Below are 16,438 nucleotides of genomic sequence, written 5' to 3'. Positions count from 1 at the left end.
GTGGTTGCTGAGCAGGTGAGTGGAATCAGTTGATTACAGGAAGCTGCCCATATATGGGCTGCAGGAAGCTGCTCGCCTCAGCTGACACACAGACAGGGACAGACAGTAGAAAAACAGGGGTAGGGGAGACACAGGACTGGAGCCGCTGGTTCATGACAATACTGTATATTAAAATAAAACTGTATATATACACCATTATTGTACATGTTATCATGCAGAGTTATATGGGCTATAATATGCAGGTGTATGAGTAGGTATAAGGATTATATGCAGGTATATTCAGACAGATGTATATGTGGTAAATGTAAATATATAAATATGTATATGCAGTATATACAGCACAATTGTACATGCTATCATAAGTAATTTACTTATTGTACAAGTAGTAATATATTATATAATATAGTATAAGTCCAAAACAAAACTGCAAAACGAACTGCATGTGGAGATAAGAATTGTACATCATCCCACAGTAACTTCTATCATATAGGTCTATTATGATTTAAATCGCTAACATTTGTGTTCTTTGCCAAGAGCTGCTCTTTGCAGGTGTTCTGTGAAGACGCAGGCTACTGTAGAGTGTGTACGTAAACCTCATCTAATTAGATGGCAGCCCTGGCTTTAAGCTTGAACGGCATCACCTTTAGCCAAACCACATCTTGTGATATCAATGTGAAGAATAGGCATTTAATATACCTGGAGCTGGGCTATAACTACAACATATGACGTGTATCATGCCCTCCGCCCCCCCCCCCCCCCCCCATGCTGCTATGACGCCAGAATTTCCCCAATGGCCATACTCTCAACGTCCTGTGGGGGGCAGCAATAAGCTTGGGATGCATCTCGTCTGCCTCAAATTTTTGAAGTAAAAGAAACATGCGTCTGTCGTGGAGCTGAGCCTGATTTGCAAACAAAATAACCCACGCTACAGTTTCAGTTTAGCTGTCAAACACAACTGACTGTTTAACAGATTTTAAAACGTAACCACGTATCAGAAGAGAAGCTCGAAGCAATCGAGGGAAATGACAGAAACGTATGGTAAGAAACGTGATATTCAGCATTACTTGCTGCTACTGCTAGCCTCCATTCATCCACTGCCTGTTTTTGTTTTTATAACTGCGATCTAACGATAATATCCGTAACAAGACGTTGTTCCCTCTACCCTCAACGTCATTTATTTACTATATAGTTGTAAGTTATAGCGAATTGGCACTCAATTTGCAGTGCTTGTCAGTAGCCTAACATGGTGGAAGTATACGCCCACTGTTGACAACACACCCATATTAAAAGGGATAACTTGTGACATGTTTATTCTTGGCTAACTAATTATTTCGGGTTAGGATGATTTCGATTACAGTTGGCCTAGCTAGCTCATTGATTTCTCAACCCTTCCAGGTGCATGCTCTCACGCTTAAAACAAAATTACAAACATCACAAAACAAACTGGTCAAACTACTACTTGACCTTACCCCCAGAACCCACCTCACCCCTGCCCACTTTGACAACCTAGGATGGCTTAGAGTAGACTACAGAGTACAGCAACTTGCAATGGGCCTGGTCTACAAGATACACTATACGACTAAGGTACCATGCATGTACATGTCAAAATACTTACCAAAGGTCAGTGAATACCACAACCACTACACCAGAGGAAGCTCAACAAATCATGTTAAACCCAGATTCGGCTCAAACAAGGGACTAAACACGTTTCGCAATTATGCCACATCAATGTGGAACGCCCTACCCCAAGATGTTAAAGAATGTGAATCACTACCCACATTCAAAACCGCTTTAAGAGCACCTACGGGAGGCTGCAATTCGAAACTGGCCACCGTAAATGCCCAAAACCCCCACCACCTCCTAATAGACAGTCTCCTCCCCACCGCATGTATATATTCCCTCCCCACCGCATGTATATATTCCCTCCCCGCCGTATGTATATTTCTCTCCCACCCACCCACCCCCTCCTAATGTACAGTCCCCTCCCCATCATATGTATATACTCTGTCAGGATCTAGGGGTAACAGTACTGTATATTTGAATACCGTTTAAGTCACAAATGTATCGGTACTAAATACCTATATGTCCCTATGCCATAAATGTCATGTATGTTGTGTATGTCATAAATGTCTATATGAATTGAAAATGCCGGGGGACCCTGATGGAAACAAGACAAACGTCTTTCTCAGGTCTGCATCCCCTTAACAATTGTGTGTATTGAGCCGTACTGTATTGTACCCATTCTGCAATCTGTTAAATAAAGTTTTCATTCATTCATTCATTCATTCATTCATTCATTCATTCATTCATTCATGAGACATAATTGTGGGAACTGATCATTGTAATGATGACGTGGTATGGTCATTAAAACCTACGCACTTAAAGGGATAGTTCTCGTTTATTAGCCCTAGCCTAATTTATTACTCACCAATGATGATGTTGATGAAGAGTCCTTTCTCAGCACACGACACAACCCATGGTGTTCTTCATATTAGCTCCACATAGTTAGCCACAAACCAACGCAAAGTCAATCGGAGTCAAGCTCTTGTCTTGAGGTTCACTGAAATCCACTTTGTGTGCACTGTGTGGAGTACATTTCAGTGAGCCTCAGCTTGCACAGACAGGAGCTTGACCCCATTGACCTGTGCATTGGTTTAAGATAAGATATTACTTTATTGATCCCCCTGGGAAAATGTGTGTGTGTGTGGGGGGGGGGGGGTATGAGTCTGTGGCTGAGTTTGTGGAGAACTTACTTTGTAAAAATAAATATGGCTGGGGTTAAAAAACAAACTAATCAGAACAGTCCCATAGCGACAACAACACAACAATTGGTATGATGACACAGCACTCCTACATAACCACTGGGCTCTGCTCACTGCTCTTAGTAATAAGAAAAGTGACCTGTGCCAACATTTAGTGGAACTGAAGGAAACGTATTAAGACGTTCTTCCACAATGTGGCTACTGTGTCGATTAAAACAATAGGCTTTGCATAGTTGCGCTAGAAAATCTGAGAAGCTCAGAATATTTAGTAGGAATAAGCACTTATAGTGGTTGAATCTAAATGGTCCTCATTCAACACAGTCCGAGGACCATGTTGACTAACCAGTAACCACTAAATAAGCGAAATAACATTTTGTGCTGATGTCAACTAAATTCCCCTTGAGCTTCTCTGATTGGTCAAAAGGGGGAGCCTCGCAGTGAAACTTTAGAATGGAATTTTAGATTATATTAGATTCAAATGTATTGTCATTATACAGCACAAGTACAGTACAATGAAAATAAGTTTGGCATCTAACCAGAGTGCAAATGTAACAGTAAAGTGCAATAGTAATATACAATGAATGTACATGTGATTAAATAATACAAATATATATAAATAAGTGCTACTGAGAATCTCTGCACCACTGTTACATGAATCTCACTCACAGTAGACTGAGTCAGTATGGTGTTTTTGAAGCAACACTCAAATAAAATATTCTTAAACATTGTAGCTACAGTATATTCACTGGATTGGACAATGTAGCCTAAATAGTGTGTAACATTTGCACAAGCCAACGTGGAGAGATGACAAGATTATCTTTTGTTCAGATTTTTGTCTGTTAGGAATGGATTCAAAATGTTGTCCACAATAAACAGTTGATCTGCATGATCACATGACTTTGTCTAGAAAATATGGTTTGTTTGTCAATTGGCAACGTAAAAAAAAAAGTGTTTTCCTTTATTGATCCCCTGGGGAAATTATGGTGTCATAGCAACACGGGGGCGGCGGTTATGGGCCATTCTCACCCAAAGCAGCCAAGTCTAGCAGCATGGCTTCATTCAATTAATTTCCAATGTAGAGGAGTGTATGCAGTACCTTGTACATACCTTGTTGCTCCATACACTTTTCTACATTGAAAATTAATTCAATGCAGCCCCACTGCTAGACTTTGCTGCTTTCGGCCCATCAGATGCATGGCAGAGAACACATTTTCTTTCAGTTCAAATGACTATGCTCTTGATGTTTTCTCTTTCTCTTTATCAGATTTCCTTTTTAAATTCTTGGTGATTGGAAGTGCAGGCTCTGGGAAATCCTGTCTGCTCCACCAGTTCATAGAGAATAAGTGTAAGCTTCATCCATAGCACTAACATTGCTAGTTGAATTTATGTGGAAAGATGCATATTTTTTGTGTGTGCACTAGGGCTGCTTGATTATGTCAAAAATCATAATCACGATGAATTTGATTGATATTGAAATCCCGATTACTAAACACGATTACTCATTGATTTGAGAACATCATATGATGACGACTGAATTTGTTTGACTTTTCTTCTCGAACAAAGGCTGCCTTTCTGTCATCTTCTACAAGTTACCAAAGACGTTTCAACATAAGTGGAGAAACGCACCGTGCCTCCCTCCTCCCTGTCAACACGAGAGGAAACTACTGTTTGGGCTTGAGGGGGGCAGAGCGCACCGCTGTGAAGGAAGGGTGCACTGCATTTATAGCACAAGACAAAATGAGAGCGACATGGCATGTGGCACAATAATCGTTTTATCTCATTTTGTTTTCATGGTCATAGGAAGACAAAATCATAATTTAAATTGAAACTCAATTAATCGGACAGCCCTAATGTCCGCCAACAAAAGTAAAACATTTTAAGAGGGGGGTGGGGTCAGTCCCTGTATTTTGATGGCTGTGTGTGTTTTGTCTCGTGCAGTCAAGCAGGACTCCAGCCACACCATTGGGGTTGAGTTTGGCTCTCGGGTGGTGATGGTTGCCGGCAAAACTGTGAAGTTGCAGATCTGGGACACAGCTGGACAGGAACGATTCCGGTAATGTTTGATGTTACCACAGTAGACTTGGGAGACACAGTGGGGAAGCTAAAGCTGTAGTTTTTACACAGGGGACATCACTGTTCATTATATAAACACAGGGACTTTTACTGCAAGTATTTTGGGCTACAGCCATCACAGATTTAGCCTATGAGCCCTGTGGCAGCCACTTTTTGAAATGGCATATCCCCCTCCCCCTCGATGCCCTAGTTGAGGAAAACTTTGAAAATCACAACATCTATTTGAGGTTAGGATGATGCCTAAGTTCTCCACTGAGGTTAGGGTTAGGTTTATAAACAACATTTCAGGTGAACATTTGGACGAGATTGCTGATTGGTCAGTTTGACCAACTGGGCCATGAAGACGCATCATCACGCCACTGGTTTGAACAGTTACTCTTTTCTATGACCGTTGGTGCAGTGAGCCCAGTGATTAACTGAAATATCTGTAGGAAAGGCTTACATCACAACACTGGAATCTTGGAACCTATTCCTTTGATAGGATCTGGGGCGCCTAAGGTCAAATCTGCATAGCCCTATAGCTGAGTATGTTTTCCCCTACTGTAGGTCTGTGCAACACATGGCCCTTTTATTGCAAGGTGATGAAAAAGGCCTCGTAGCTGCTTTACAAACCAGCCCAGAGGGGACTTTTTATTATTATTATTTTTGTTTCAATTTAACTCATTCAGCACCAGGGGTCGCTGTTTACCTTACCGTTGAAATGCCATCGCCTTTTAACATGGGGATATGTGGCTGTGTTTGCAGGCCTAAAGCTATATTATATATTATAGCTATGGATCTAATAATAGTCGCTTGTCATTGAGTTTCTTCCGGTCAAGATGCAAAAAACAGATGGGTGGGGGGGGGGGGGGGGGGGGATTCTATGCTTCGATCGTCACCAACGGAATACATTACACAGTACATTACAGACACACGCTCCGATCGCGGGGAAGGAATGATCGGATCAACGCAATATTGATACCATATAGCAGGGCTGTACAGTGCGAGATATATGTTGCACGTGCTACAGCAACATCGATCTGTGCGATGAATGGATTTACTTCAGTAGCACTGGTGCGATAGGCATTCGGTTCATATCGATACTCTTATTTTGAAAATCCTGTGGCGGGTCTCATTTCCGCCCCAAGCGCAGCTCCAGTCATAATATCTATGGCTCCGGCAGCTAACAACGTTCGGTTCATATCGATACTCTTATTTAGAAAATCCCGTGGCAACTCGGCGAGTCATATCCGCCCAGTCCGTGCTAATGTCTGCTGGCATTAAAGCAGAGCAGGGCTACAGAGCAGTGCGCCTATTTTTTGCGACCCGAAATAAGTCTGTGGTGTTTTTTTTCCCACAATGGGTCAAATGCATCTAACATGCTTTGCATCGTCACCATTCCTTTATGCCCACATCGCCCGAAATTAACGTTACGTTAGCGTAAGCTAACAAGCTAATCCTGATCAGAGGCAGAGCCATAGAGAACAGCCGAAAGTGGGGACTGAGGAAAGGGAAAAGGGGGGGGCACTCTCCCTTTCTCTGTGTGTGTGCGCGTTTGGAAAGACGATGAAGTCAGGAGTATATTATAGTAAACTGAGGATTACTGAGGATGGACGGATAATGTTGATATTCAAATATAAAAAAATGTATAATAATAAATGAATTCATGATCATAAAACAATTGTAGAAACGGTTTGGGAGAGGAAGGGGTTTTAGGTTGTGAGTTGTGAGTTCCAAAAAAATTTACTTGAAGTTTAAAGCTCAATATATCAAAACGTGGCACTTGAACAGGAGTTATATTTGTATTAAAAACAATAGATTGTTTTTTCATTTAAATGTCTGGAAGAGCTAAATTAATTTTTTTCAAATTATATTTTCGTTGCCTTTTTTGAGTTGATCTAAATGTTACTGATTGTGTTGAATGGGCTTATGATATCGTCTCATATCGATTGCAGGCACCTGCATCGCATCGTATCGTGGCAGATATCGGCAAATATCGTATCGTTGTCCAAAGAATCTATATCGTATCGTGATGACACTGGTGATTCCCACCCCTAGTAGAGTCTATACATCCAACACCAAATCCCATAATTCCTTACACGTAACATGTCTGGCTGTGTGACGTCAACTTGTCAGCATGAAAATGACAGCCAAACATGGCACTGCAACTAAATAACACAAATACAATAGGCACATTTGTGACTGTTACAAATATAACACGTTTTATACATTTACATTACATTTACATTTAGTCATTTAGCTGACGCTTTTATCCAAAGCGACTTACAAGTTCTGTACGACAAGACAGCAAGAAGGGTACAACTCTATCAGCTGAGTAACAATGTTCATCAAGTGTTGCGTGTTACAGTGTAGGTTAGTGCATGACAGTAAGGTTAGTCAGGGTTAGATTTTTTCTTTTTTTTTAATCATTTCAGATAATGGTTGAAGAAGTGAGTCTTTAGTCGACGGCGAAAGATTGGACGGGATTCAGCTGTCCTAACTGGGATGGGTAGTTCATTCCACCATTGTGGGGCAAGGACTGAGAATAGGCGGCTTCTCTTTGATGACCCTCCGGGAGCTTGGATAGGAGTAGGTCTGAGGCGTCCAGAAGATGCAGAGCGTAGGGGTCTTGAGGGTGTGTAGTTAGAGACCATTGACCGGAGGTAGGCGGGAGCGGTTCCCTTTGCCGCACGGTATGCTAGGTCGAGGGCCTTGAAGCGGATACGTGCAGCAATGGGGAGCCAGTGCTATACTTGTGCTACAAGATTTTGGCCTGTGCTACAAAACTATCAACCTCTGTAGCACCAGTGCTATGTGCAAACAATTTTTACGTACAGCCCTGCATATAGTCCTTACCTTGACCAGGATCTGTCCGGAAGAGAATATTCCAATTATCTGATCGCCATTCCAAGTACTGATGTCGATTGAGCTGCCAACGTAATCCAGCACTGAACATGATCCGGGGGGGCCCGACCCTCGTCGATGCATGTGTTATAAGCGCTTGGCTTACCCGGCTAGTTAGACCCCGCCCGCACGTCGCAACTCGGCCCACACACAGCCACATTGTTTCAAATGGAGTGCAATAGTGTCCGCAAGGCGGCAGGCGGCGGTATTGGACTTTTGCGATCTGCATGTTTATGAATGGAAATGGCGAATAAAAGAAATAACGATCCAATAACGTATATATACGTGGTTTGCGTTCAACGATTGGCGGGCTAACGCGTATTAAATCGTTGTTGGCGGCCATTGAGTTAAAGGTGCTATAGATAACATTTCTGTCTAGAGTAATCTTTTTTTTTAATAATACATCCACAGAGCTTTTAGAAAGGTGCAGAATAAAAGTATTGCTTTTCCCCTAAAGAAATAACTGATTAATGAATTTATCATTTTAACACAATAGCTGCCACGCAATATCAGCATCCTATAGTAGCTACCGCCAGCGCTGTAAACGGTGGGAGTCGCTCACCTTGTTTGCAGGGCTATAACTATTTAAATATTATAGCTATATCTGCAATACTATGGCCCATTCGACATCTGGTATCTATCGTTCAAGATGTGGGAAAGTAATATTTTTTCCATTCATACATTGTTGTTTTATACCGGGCTATAACGAGTATACTCGTCATTGGCGCAGAAACGGTTAATTATGAGGTCCAAAATGAATGCTGTTGTTTACATGCATGTAGCCCCTCTCCACTTCCCATTTACCCATGTGGAGTGCACCTGATTGGATAAATTACATGCTGGTACTCTAGTGCGACATCAAGTGGCTGAATGTTAGCACCTTTTACATATATATTTTGTTTATGCTTTCAGGTCTGTGACGCGTAGTTACTACAGAGGTGCTGCGGGGGCTCTCCTAGTGTATGACATCACAAGGTGAGATGTGGCTACTTTACTTCAAGCTCATAACAATACACATAGATTCATAGGCCTGGGCCCTGTTCCTCGTACCTGAGGAACTGAGTTAGCCGGATAATTTTCAGGATAACTTGACTTAAGCTAGACCTGTCGATTCCCCGACGCGCGATTGTCTAAATCACTATGGCAACAGATCAAAAAGTTTGAACCTGGTCGAGCGCAGGGTTAAGTTCAGTTAACTGGATAACCTGCATGGCCACGCCCTCGCAAAAATAAATGCCAGCTCTCCTCACAGTCTAGATCCCATTATACCATTCTGAATTATGTTTTTGTGCTTAGTTTTTCTAGAGGGGGCTTTTGAAATGTAAAATAATAGACCTAAAATACTGATAATAAATCATATTCAGCCTATGGATGTACTTTGTCCTAAATAATGCACGTCATGGTTATACGGATACGGCGCTCACGATACACACAATGTGGTTATTTTAATAACGGCGCATTGCAAATGTGAATCCCGCAGGGATATTTTTAATGAATGAAACCTATCGGGCGTTTGGCTCTGATTCGTTTCATATTCTCCGCGGTTTATGTATTTGCTTAACGGAGCGCCCAGATTGTGTTTCATTCAAGCATACATTGAAGCGTCTATGCGTGGATTGTGATGTGAATTACGACAAATCTGAATACCGTAATTCCTCTAATAGTAACCAGGTCTCAAATACAAGCCGGGTCTCTATTAATGGCCGGGTGCGCTCTTGAGCTAAGCAATTATAAGCCGGCCTCCTAATACAAGCCGGGTTACTAATATACTGAGCTGCATACTGAGCTAGTTACTTGATTTCACTTTGAAAACGTTGAAATGACCAGTGACCACCTGTAATTGCACTGTTTACTATTTCATACAGTACTTGGTTTCAATAAATGAACCCAGTACATTTTACTGGGTTCAAACTGACACAAAATGTTGATTTATTCATTATGATCCGTTTGAAAATTTGAAATATAGGCCTCCCTCTTATACAGGCCTCCTCCTAATACAAGCCTGGTACCCGCTACAGTTGAAACAAATACAAGCCGGGGTTACTATTAGAGGAATTACGGTATGTGGATTGTTTAATTGTATCACTGTCACTCACGTTATTGTGATATTGTAACTGGGATTAAAATGTTTGAGGAGGAGATGCGCTGTTTGACGGATTTGATGACGTGGACGTGACTTGAGAAAATGAATGAGCAATTGCAAGCCTTTGACGTTTTGATGAATGAACTTGAGAAAATGCATATATCTGTTCAAGCACTGTTATCCGATGATGAACAAGAGGGTGATTAACATGACTGGTGTCACTGGTATAAACCAAAGGTTAATCAATTCAGAATCAGCGTTCGAGGAACGGGGAAAGCCTGGATTCAAACATCGGGTTAATTGAATCTGGATAATGGGACTTTTGATCTACTTAGTTGAACCAGGTACGGGGAATAGGGCCCAGGGGTGTCATCAGCCTGGACTTATCGTGACACAGTGGTAGACAATTGTAGGGCAAAAGCAATACAATAATCAAAATTGAATGTTTTTGTATTTTTATTTTGTGAAACTGGTACAGTCTGAATGTGGAGCTAAAGCAATGTCCAAACATGAACCAGTTAAAAAGAGCTATCAGGACATGATGGTTTTGAAGAGGTACAGGGATGAAGAAGGGCTTAAGGGCTTTGACAATCACCAGGGCCCTCATTCATCAACGTGTCTTACGCACAGATTTGTGCTTAACCTGTGCGTACGACCATTTCTAAGCAAAGAGTGGGATTCATCAATTTCAACTTGAACTTGACTCCGTGCTTATGTCTACGCACAGCTCGGAGCACACTTAGCTGACGCCCAGTGGTAGAATATATTATTACAACAAGGAAATTAGCTTCTGTGCATTAGTTTCAACACTGGCATGTTCTGTATGAACCGTAATTCATTATAGTTAATTGTAAAATAGCAACAGTAGTGTAATTATGGTCAAAACCCTATAAATAGCATTTGGAATAATAGATCTTTCTCTCAGAATGAATGCAGCATGGTTTATATAGCGGTATCGGAATATACAGGGTGTACTGACTGACTGCGCTCTGCGTAGCTCAACTCGTTATTATTTTGCGCACAGACCGCAGAAACACGGGAACGTTTTGATTATATTTAAAAGGCTTTACGTTAAACGAAACAAGTGGAATTTCGAAGCTGTAAGCAGAATACAAGTCATATGAACACCCACGATATAGTGTTCTTCCTGTATAAGAAAGAATAAAAAACGCATTGCAATGACACCAGATAGTGGACAGACTATGTAAATATGATGATGGGATTCAAGTTCGCGTTTTTGTTGATCATAGGCATGCTGTCAGAGTATGATATCTTAATCAAACATTCTAGAACATTTGTCTCGCAGATCATGTCATAATAGAACATAGGCTATGGCATGGTCCATCGTGATATTGTGTAGACTGTTATTACTGTACCAGTACCACCCATTGTGACAACAGCCTTGTGAGTCCCGCACACAAACATGATGGAATTCAAGTTCATGTATTGAAAGGCAGGCTACATCATACATGCAGTGAGATTCATTGTTCTTGTATATGCTCTCGTATTATTGTTTATATAGGCTACCCAATACTGACATCAAAATAGATTGTAGTATGCCTCTAGAAATCATATGCAGCAGGTAGAAAATTATATGAATATGATATGATATAAGGTATACACTGGTCCGTCGCATACACTGGTATGCGCAAGTTACTGTTGCATAATGTAGGCTATGGCTGCTATTATATGTAATTCATATAGGCTACCTAATAGTATATGATTTTTAGAAAAATCATATAGCCAATCGAACACAACTAATAAAGGCATTCATATTACAGCACGGTTATAATGACACACAACCAACGCCAAACAGTGGTCAACGAACGGTCTTTATTAGTATTTTGAGCTGTCCAGGCAGAATTGCAGCAATGGTCTTAGGGAGCCGTTGATATCTGACATCACCGTTTACAAGTCCGCCTTTTATTTATCCCATAACATGCGTTGTGTCTTCTTGGTTCGACAGCAGTGAACAATCTCCGTGAAGTTTCTCAGAGTTCCGCTCGGGTCAGTCCATTATTTCACATCCCATGGGGGGTGTTTCATCACTTTCATGACCATATATGGATAATCATGCACGAGCATTGACGGTAGAACAAAGTGGTATTTATCAACACGGAGGAGCATAGGACCTGTGTACGTACGGTTGATGAATCCCAATATTTCTGTGCGTGCTAGGGCTGGGCGATATGGCCTAAATATGATATCACGATATTTTCTGACCTTTCGGCGATACACGATACACATCACGATGTTTTTCTTTTTTACCCCAAACAATTCATTATGAGGCTTACCAAGACAGTATTTGATTTTGCAAGCTAACATTAAAGACAAAATAAAATACCCATGCATTTAGCATTTTTATATTATATATTAGATTTAGATTATTAGATTATATATTGCATATATTTAGCAATGAGATATTATATGATTTAGATATGAAATATGATGAATTGAAAATGGGGGACCCTGATGTAAACAAGACTAAAGTCTTTCTCTGGTCTGCATCCCCTTAACAATTGTATGTATTGAGCTGTACTGTACCCATTCTGCAATATGTTAATAAAGTTTTCAATCAATCAATCAATCAATCAATCAATAAATAAATAGCATTTTAATGAAACTACTGTATATATGTATGTCTCTAAATGTTTTGATGAATTGAAAATGGAGGACCCTTATGTAAAAAAGTCGAAAGTCTTTTTCTGGTCTTCATCCTCCTGTACTGTATTGTACCCATTCTGCAACCCTTTAACAAAGTCTTCACTCATTCATTCTGACGGAAACATATAATTTTGATTGACAGTCGAGTCTGCCAATTACGTCACAGCGCTTGCACCCGCCCTGCTGTTCTTGGCACCAATCGGCAAGCTCCTAGTTTTTTACTTCCTGAATGTCCTGTGGCTGAACAACGTCAACAAAGCTACTAACGTTAGCTCCCCGCGGCCGTCGAGTAGGAGACCAGTGCCAACAGGATGACTAAATGAGGCATAATGATTTTACTACAACGAATGTTATAATAAAAGCCTTTCCATACATCTGTCTGATTGAAAACTTTATTAACAGACCGCGGAATGGGCATATCTCAGCACGGGCTGAGATATGAACGAGTAACGTGTGGACAGATTGACGCGACACAATCCTCTTGGGCAAAACATCACGATATCCACGATACGTTGAAAAAGTGTATCGTTAATGAACTGTACCCGATATTTATATAATATCGTCATATCGCCCAGCCCTAGTGCGTGCACTGATTCTAAGTTCTGTGCTTACGTGTGGAAATAGAACATTTTCTACGACACGTTGATGAATGAGGCCCCAGGTGTTTACATAGATTTTATTTATTTATTGACTTTATTATTGTGGGTACATATATTTAAACGTATAAAGAATAGTGAATTTAAGTGTAGATATGTGTATGTATTGTAGGGCTGACCTTCGGAAAAAACATTTGTCATTCGAAGCTTCGGGGCCGAGATTCGATTTTAATTCGAAGCTTCGAGATAAAAAAAAAAATATATATATATATATATATATATATATATTTTCTTTTTATGTTGTGGGACTTGTACAGCACTTTGTCAGTGCTGTAAAGTTTTTAAATCTTAGACAAACTAAACACTTTGCTTTCATGAAATATTGTAAGCAGTCATCTGAGGCCCTGTTCATCAGTGCCGAGTCCGACCTCATCTTAAATAACAAACAAATATATATATATTTTTTATATATTCGAATTTTATTTTCCCATTCGAATCCCATGCCCATCGAACGAAGCTTTGAAGTATTTAAGACAGCCCTAATGTATTGTTACTTAGAAAGATGTGCATTCACAATCACAGTAGAGAAGGGGTAGGAATGGCCTGCCACGATAACAAATTTTGCTGGGCGATTAATTGCCCCCGAAAATATCGCGATAAGCGATATTATTGCGACCGGTTAGAGAATTTTTTTTTGAGAAATTTATTTCCCAAAACTTTTATTTTGAAGCCCACCGCTCCGTCTTTTCCGGTGTTTTAGACTTTTATTTTGAAGCCCACCGACCGGACCGGAAGTATTGTTGTTATTATCCTAGCTTGCTGATGCTGCTGGTGGACTGGGGCCAGCTAACGTTAGCTTGCTGATGCTACTACTACTTCGACATGCTGCTAATGGGCTGGGGCCAGCTAACGTTAGCTTGCTGATGCTGCTGGTAGATCGACATGCTGCTAGTGGACTGGGGCCAGCTAACGTTAGCTTGCTGATGCTGCTGGTAGATCGACATGCTGCTAGTGGACTGGGGCCAGCTAACGTTAGCTTGCTGATGCTACTAGTAGATCGACATGAGCTAATGATAAAACAAATGTTGAGATTGTTGGTGAACAACTAACTTTAAGTTAGTTTTAACGTTAGCTACTAACGTTAAAACGCTAACGTTACACTACAAATAACGCTACTTGGTTAAAAGGAGCAACACTATTGAGAAATGTAGTTAAGCTATGTGGTGTTGCCCCACGGAGCTCCTGTGCTGTGCTCTCTGCTCTGTAGTAAAGCCAGCGGCCCGCCTCCCAACACGGACAGTGACTGACAATGGGCACTGGTTCCGCCTCATTAAAACAAACGCGCAAATAGCAATTAATCGCGCCCGTCAAAATCATTGCATTAATTTTAATTATCGCGGCAATTAATCGATTTATTGCTTATCGCGGCAGGCCTTATACTTCTTCCTACTCCTTTTCGGAAATCTTAAGTTTGTTTGAACTATTTTGGTTTGTTGTTGCTTATATATATATATATATATATATATAACGTCACATGTTCGGAATAAAGATTCAATTAATTGAATTAAATTCAAAATAATTATCACGATAAATTTGATCAAAATAACAATGAGAAAATGTTGATACATTTTAAATATAGCTACAGTAATAATAATGAAGTTATGTAAATTTTCTTATTTCTGAACAATGTGTTCAACTTCAAATTACTTTATTTTCCTTTCGGAACTTCATTTGTGCAGTGGTTAAAAGACAAACATACAGTACAGTCACAATACATAGAACTGGGGGGGGGGCTCTGATGGAGGTTGGCACGAAGCTACCTAAGCCCCTTTTATTCAGTGTTGAAGCTCTGTATCGACAGCCTGAGGGCATTAGTTCAAACTAATATCTACCACCGGTGCTTCAACACACCACTCTGTATCTCTGGTACAGCCTCAAATGGTCTCGTCAGCCTTCTCGCAATACCAGACACGTCGTGACAGTTTCTTTTCACACAGAATGTGGGATGTTTTCTACAAATATGCAGCCACCTCAACCGCCAAGAAACCAAGAATTCACTGTGCAGAAAGTCTGCATGTAAAAAAGGAAAAGCATACAGACACTCGTACAGGAAAATACTGTAAACACAGGCGGTAGGCCAGCAGGCACCACAGTTACATTGTTGCTTTAAAGCTACATTTCCTTCTTTCTTTCTTTTTCTCTCCTGTTACAAAGCCGGGAAACATACAATGCCCTTACCAACTGGTTGACAGACGCTCGGACATTGGCCAGCCCAAACATCGTCATCATTCTCTGCGGAAACAAGAAGGACCTGGAGGCTGAGCGAGAGGTCACCTTCCTAGAGGCGTCCCGCTTTGCTCAGGAAAATGGTAAAGCAGCTGCCTAGTTAGCATACCATGGCGTAGTAGTAGTAGTAGTACAAAAAAATTATAATGAGGTTGAAGCAGTAGTAGTGACCAGGTTGTGAATATGCAGCACAAATAAAAAAAAATATTCGAATGAAAGCAATTTGAGTTATCGCATTCAATGTATACAGATGTATACGTTAATGTAATCGCAATGAGAGCTCTGCCCACTGCTATTCAGAATGCAGTTTTGGCCCAAAGAAACAGCCACTCTCCTCACAAAAAGTCCCAAACCATACTTTAAATTGGTAGATCAAACAACCACTAAAATGTTTAAGCCAACCCCTGCACACACAATGTTGATGATTGGTTGGACAAATGCTTGTCAAAATGGCATCTGTGTTTTTCATTCAAACGGCTACTCCCTTTAAATAGAAGCCAACAACAAGGTTTTAGTTTTTTGCATCCAGATATTTTTCCCAAAGTCTCCACTACAACCGTGTAGATTCTGATTTATTCTTTAAAAAATGTTGCCACTAAAAACTAACTTTTAGATTTTGTTATGTTGTACACCATCTCACAGATGTGGGATATGCTATTTAAATAAATATTGGCCACCGATTTATTAATCAAATAAATAAATAAATTCTGTGATGAAAATGTTTGACCTCCCTAAGGCGACGTGTCCACAGACAAGGTTTTTTTCAAGGCGGACCAATTTGAAAATCATAAATATGCATGCTCAGAGCGTTTCCAGAGCGTCTCGCGACTCCCGCGGCTCCGCCACTTGCTTGATTTTGATTGGTTGGTCGAAAAAAGTTACCTTGATGAGCGGCGCTCCTCTCCAAAAGTTGAACTATTTTCAACTTTATGCGCTGGGAGCGCTCCGCCCAAAAACGCTAGCCGCCGAGAACGCTAAAACGTGAGGCGCGGCGCTAGGAAAACGAGCGCGCCTGTCGCGTCTTTAGCATAGAAATTAATGACAGAAAGGAGCTGGCAACTCATAAAAAGCTGGCTGTGGACACGTCGCCT

General features: G+C 40.8%; 1 protein-coding gene across 1 annotated transcript in view; it reads left to right on the top strand.

The window, feature by feature from the left end:
- The first annotated feature begins 899 nt into the window (after nucleotides 1-899).
- LOC311232988 (ras-related protein Rab-4B) overlaps nucleotides 900-16,438 on the top strand; it is a 35,738-nt gene continuing 20,199 nt past the window's right edge. Inside the window, exons 1-5 of the mRNA XM_084319836.1 lie at nucleotides 900-1,038; nucleotides 4,027-4,107; nucleotides 4,701-4,815; nucleotides 8,631-8,693; nucleotides 15,276-15,430. Of these exons, the coding sequence (XP_084175962.1) occupies nucleotides 1,023-1,038; nucleotides 4,027-4,107; nucleotides 4,701-4,815; nucleotides 8,631-8,693; nucleotides 15,276-15,430 (430 nt within the window). The 5' untranslated portion in view covers nucleotides 900-1,022. The remainder of the gene's footprint in view (nucleotides 1,039-4,026; nucleotides 4,108-4,700; nucleotides 4,816-8,630; nucleotides 8,694-15,275; nucleotides 15,431-16,438) is intronic.

This window comes from Notolepis coatsorum, assembly GCF_963971535.1.
Source record: "Notolepis coatsorum genome assembly, chromosome: 8".
In the NCBI taxonomy this organism is placed as follows: domain Eukaryota; kingdom Metazoa; phylum Chordata; class Actinopteri; order Aulopiformes; family Paralepididae; genus Notolepis; species Notolepis coatsorum.
This window is presented reverse-complemented; position numbering and strand designations above follow the sequence as displayed.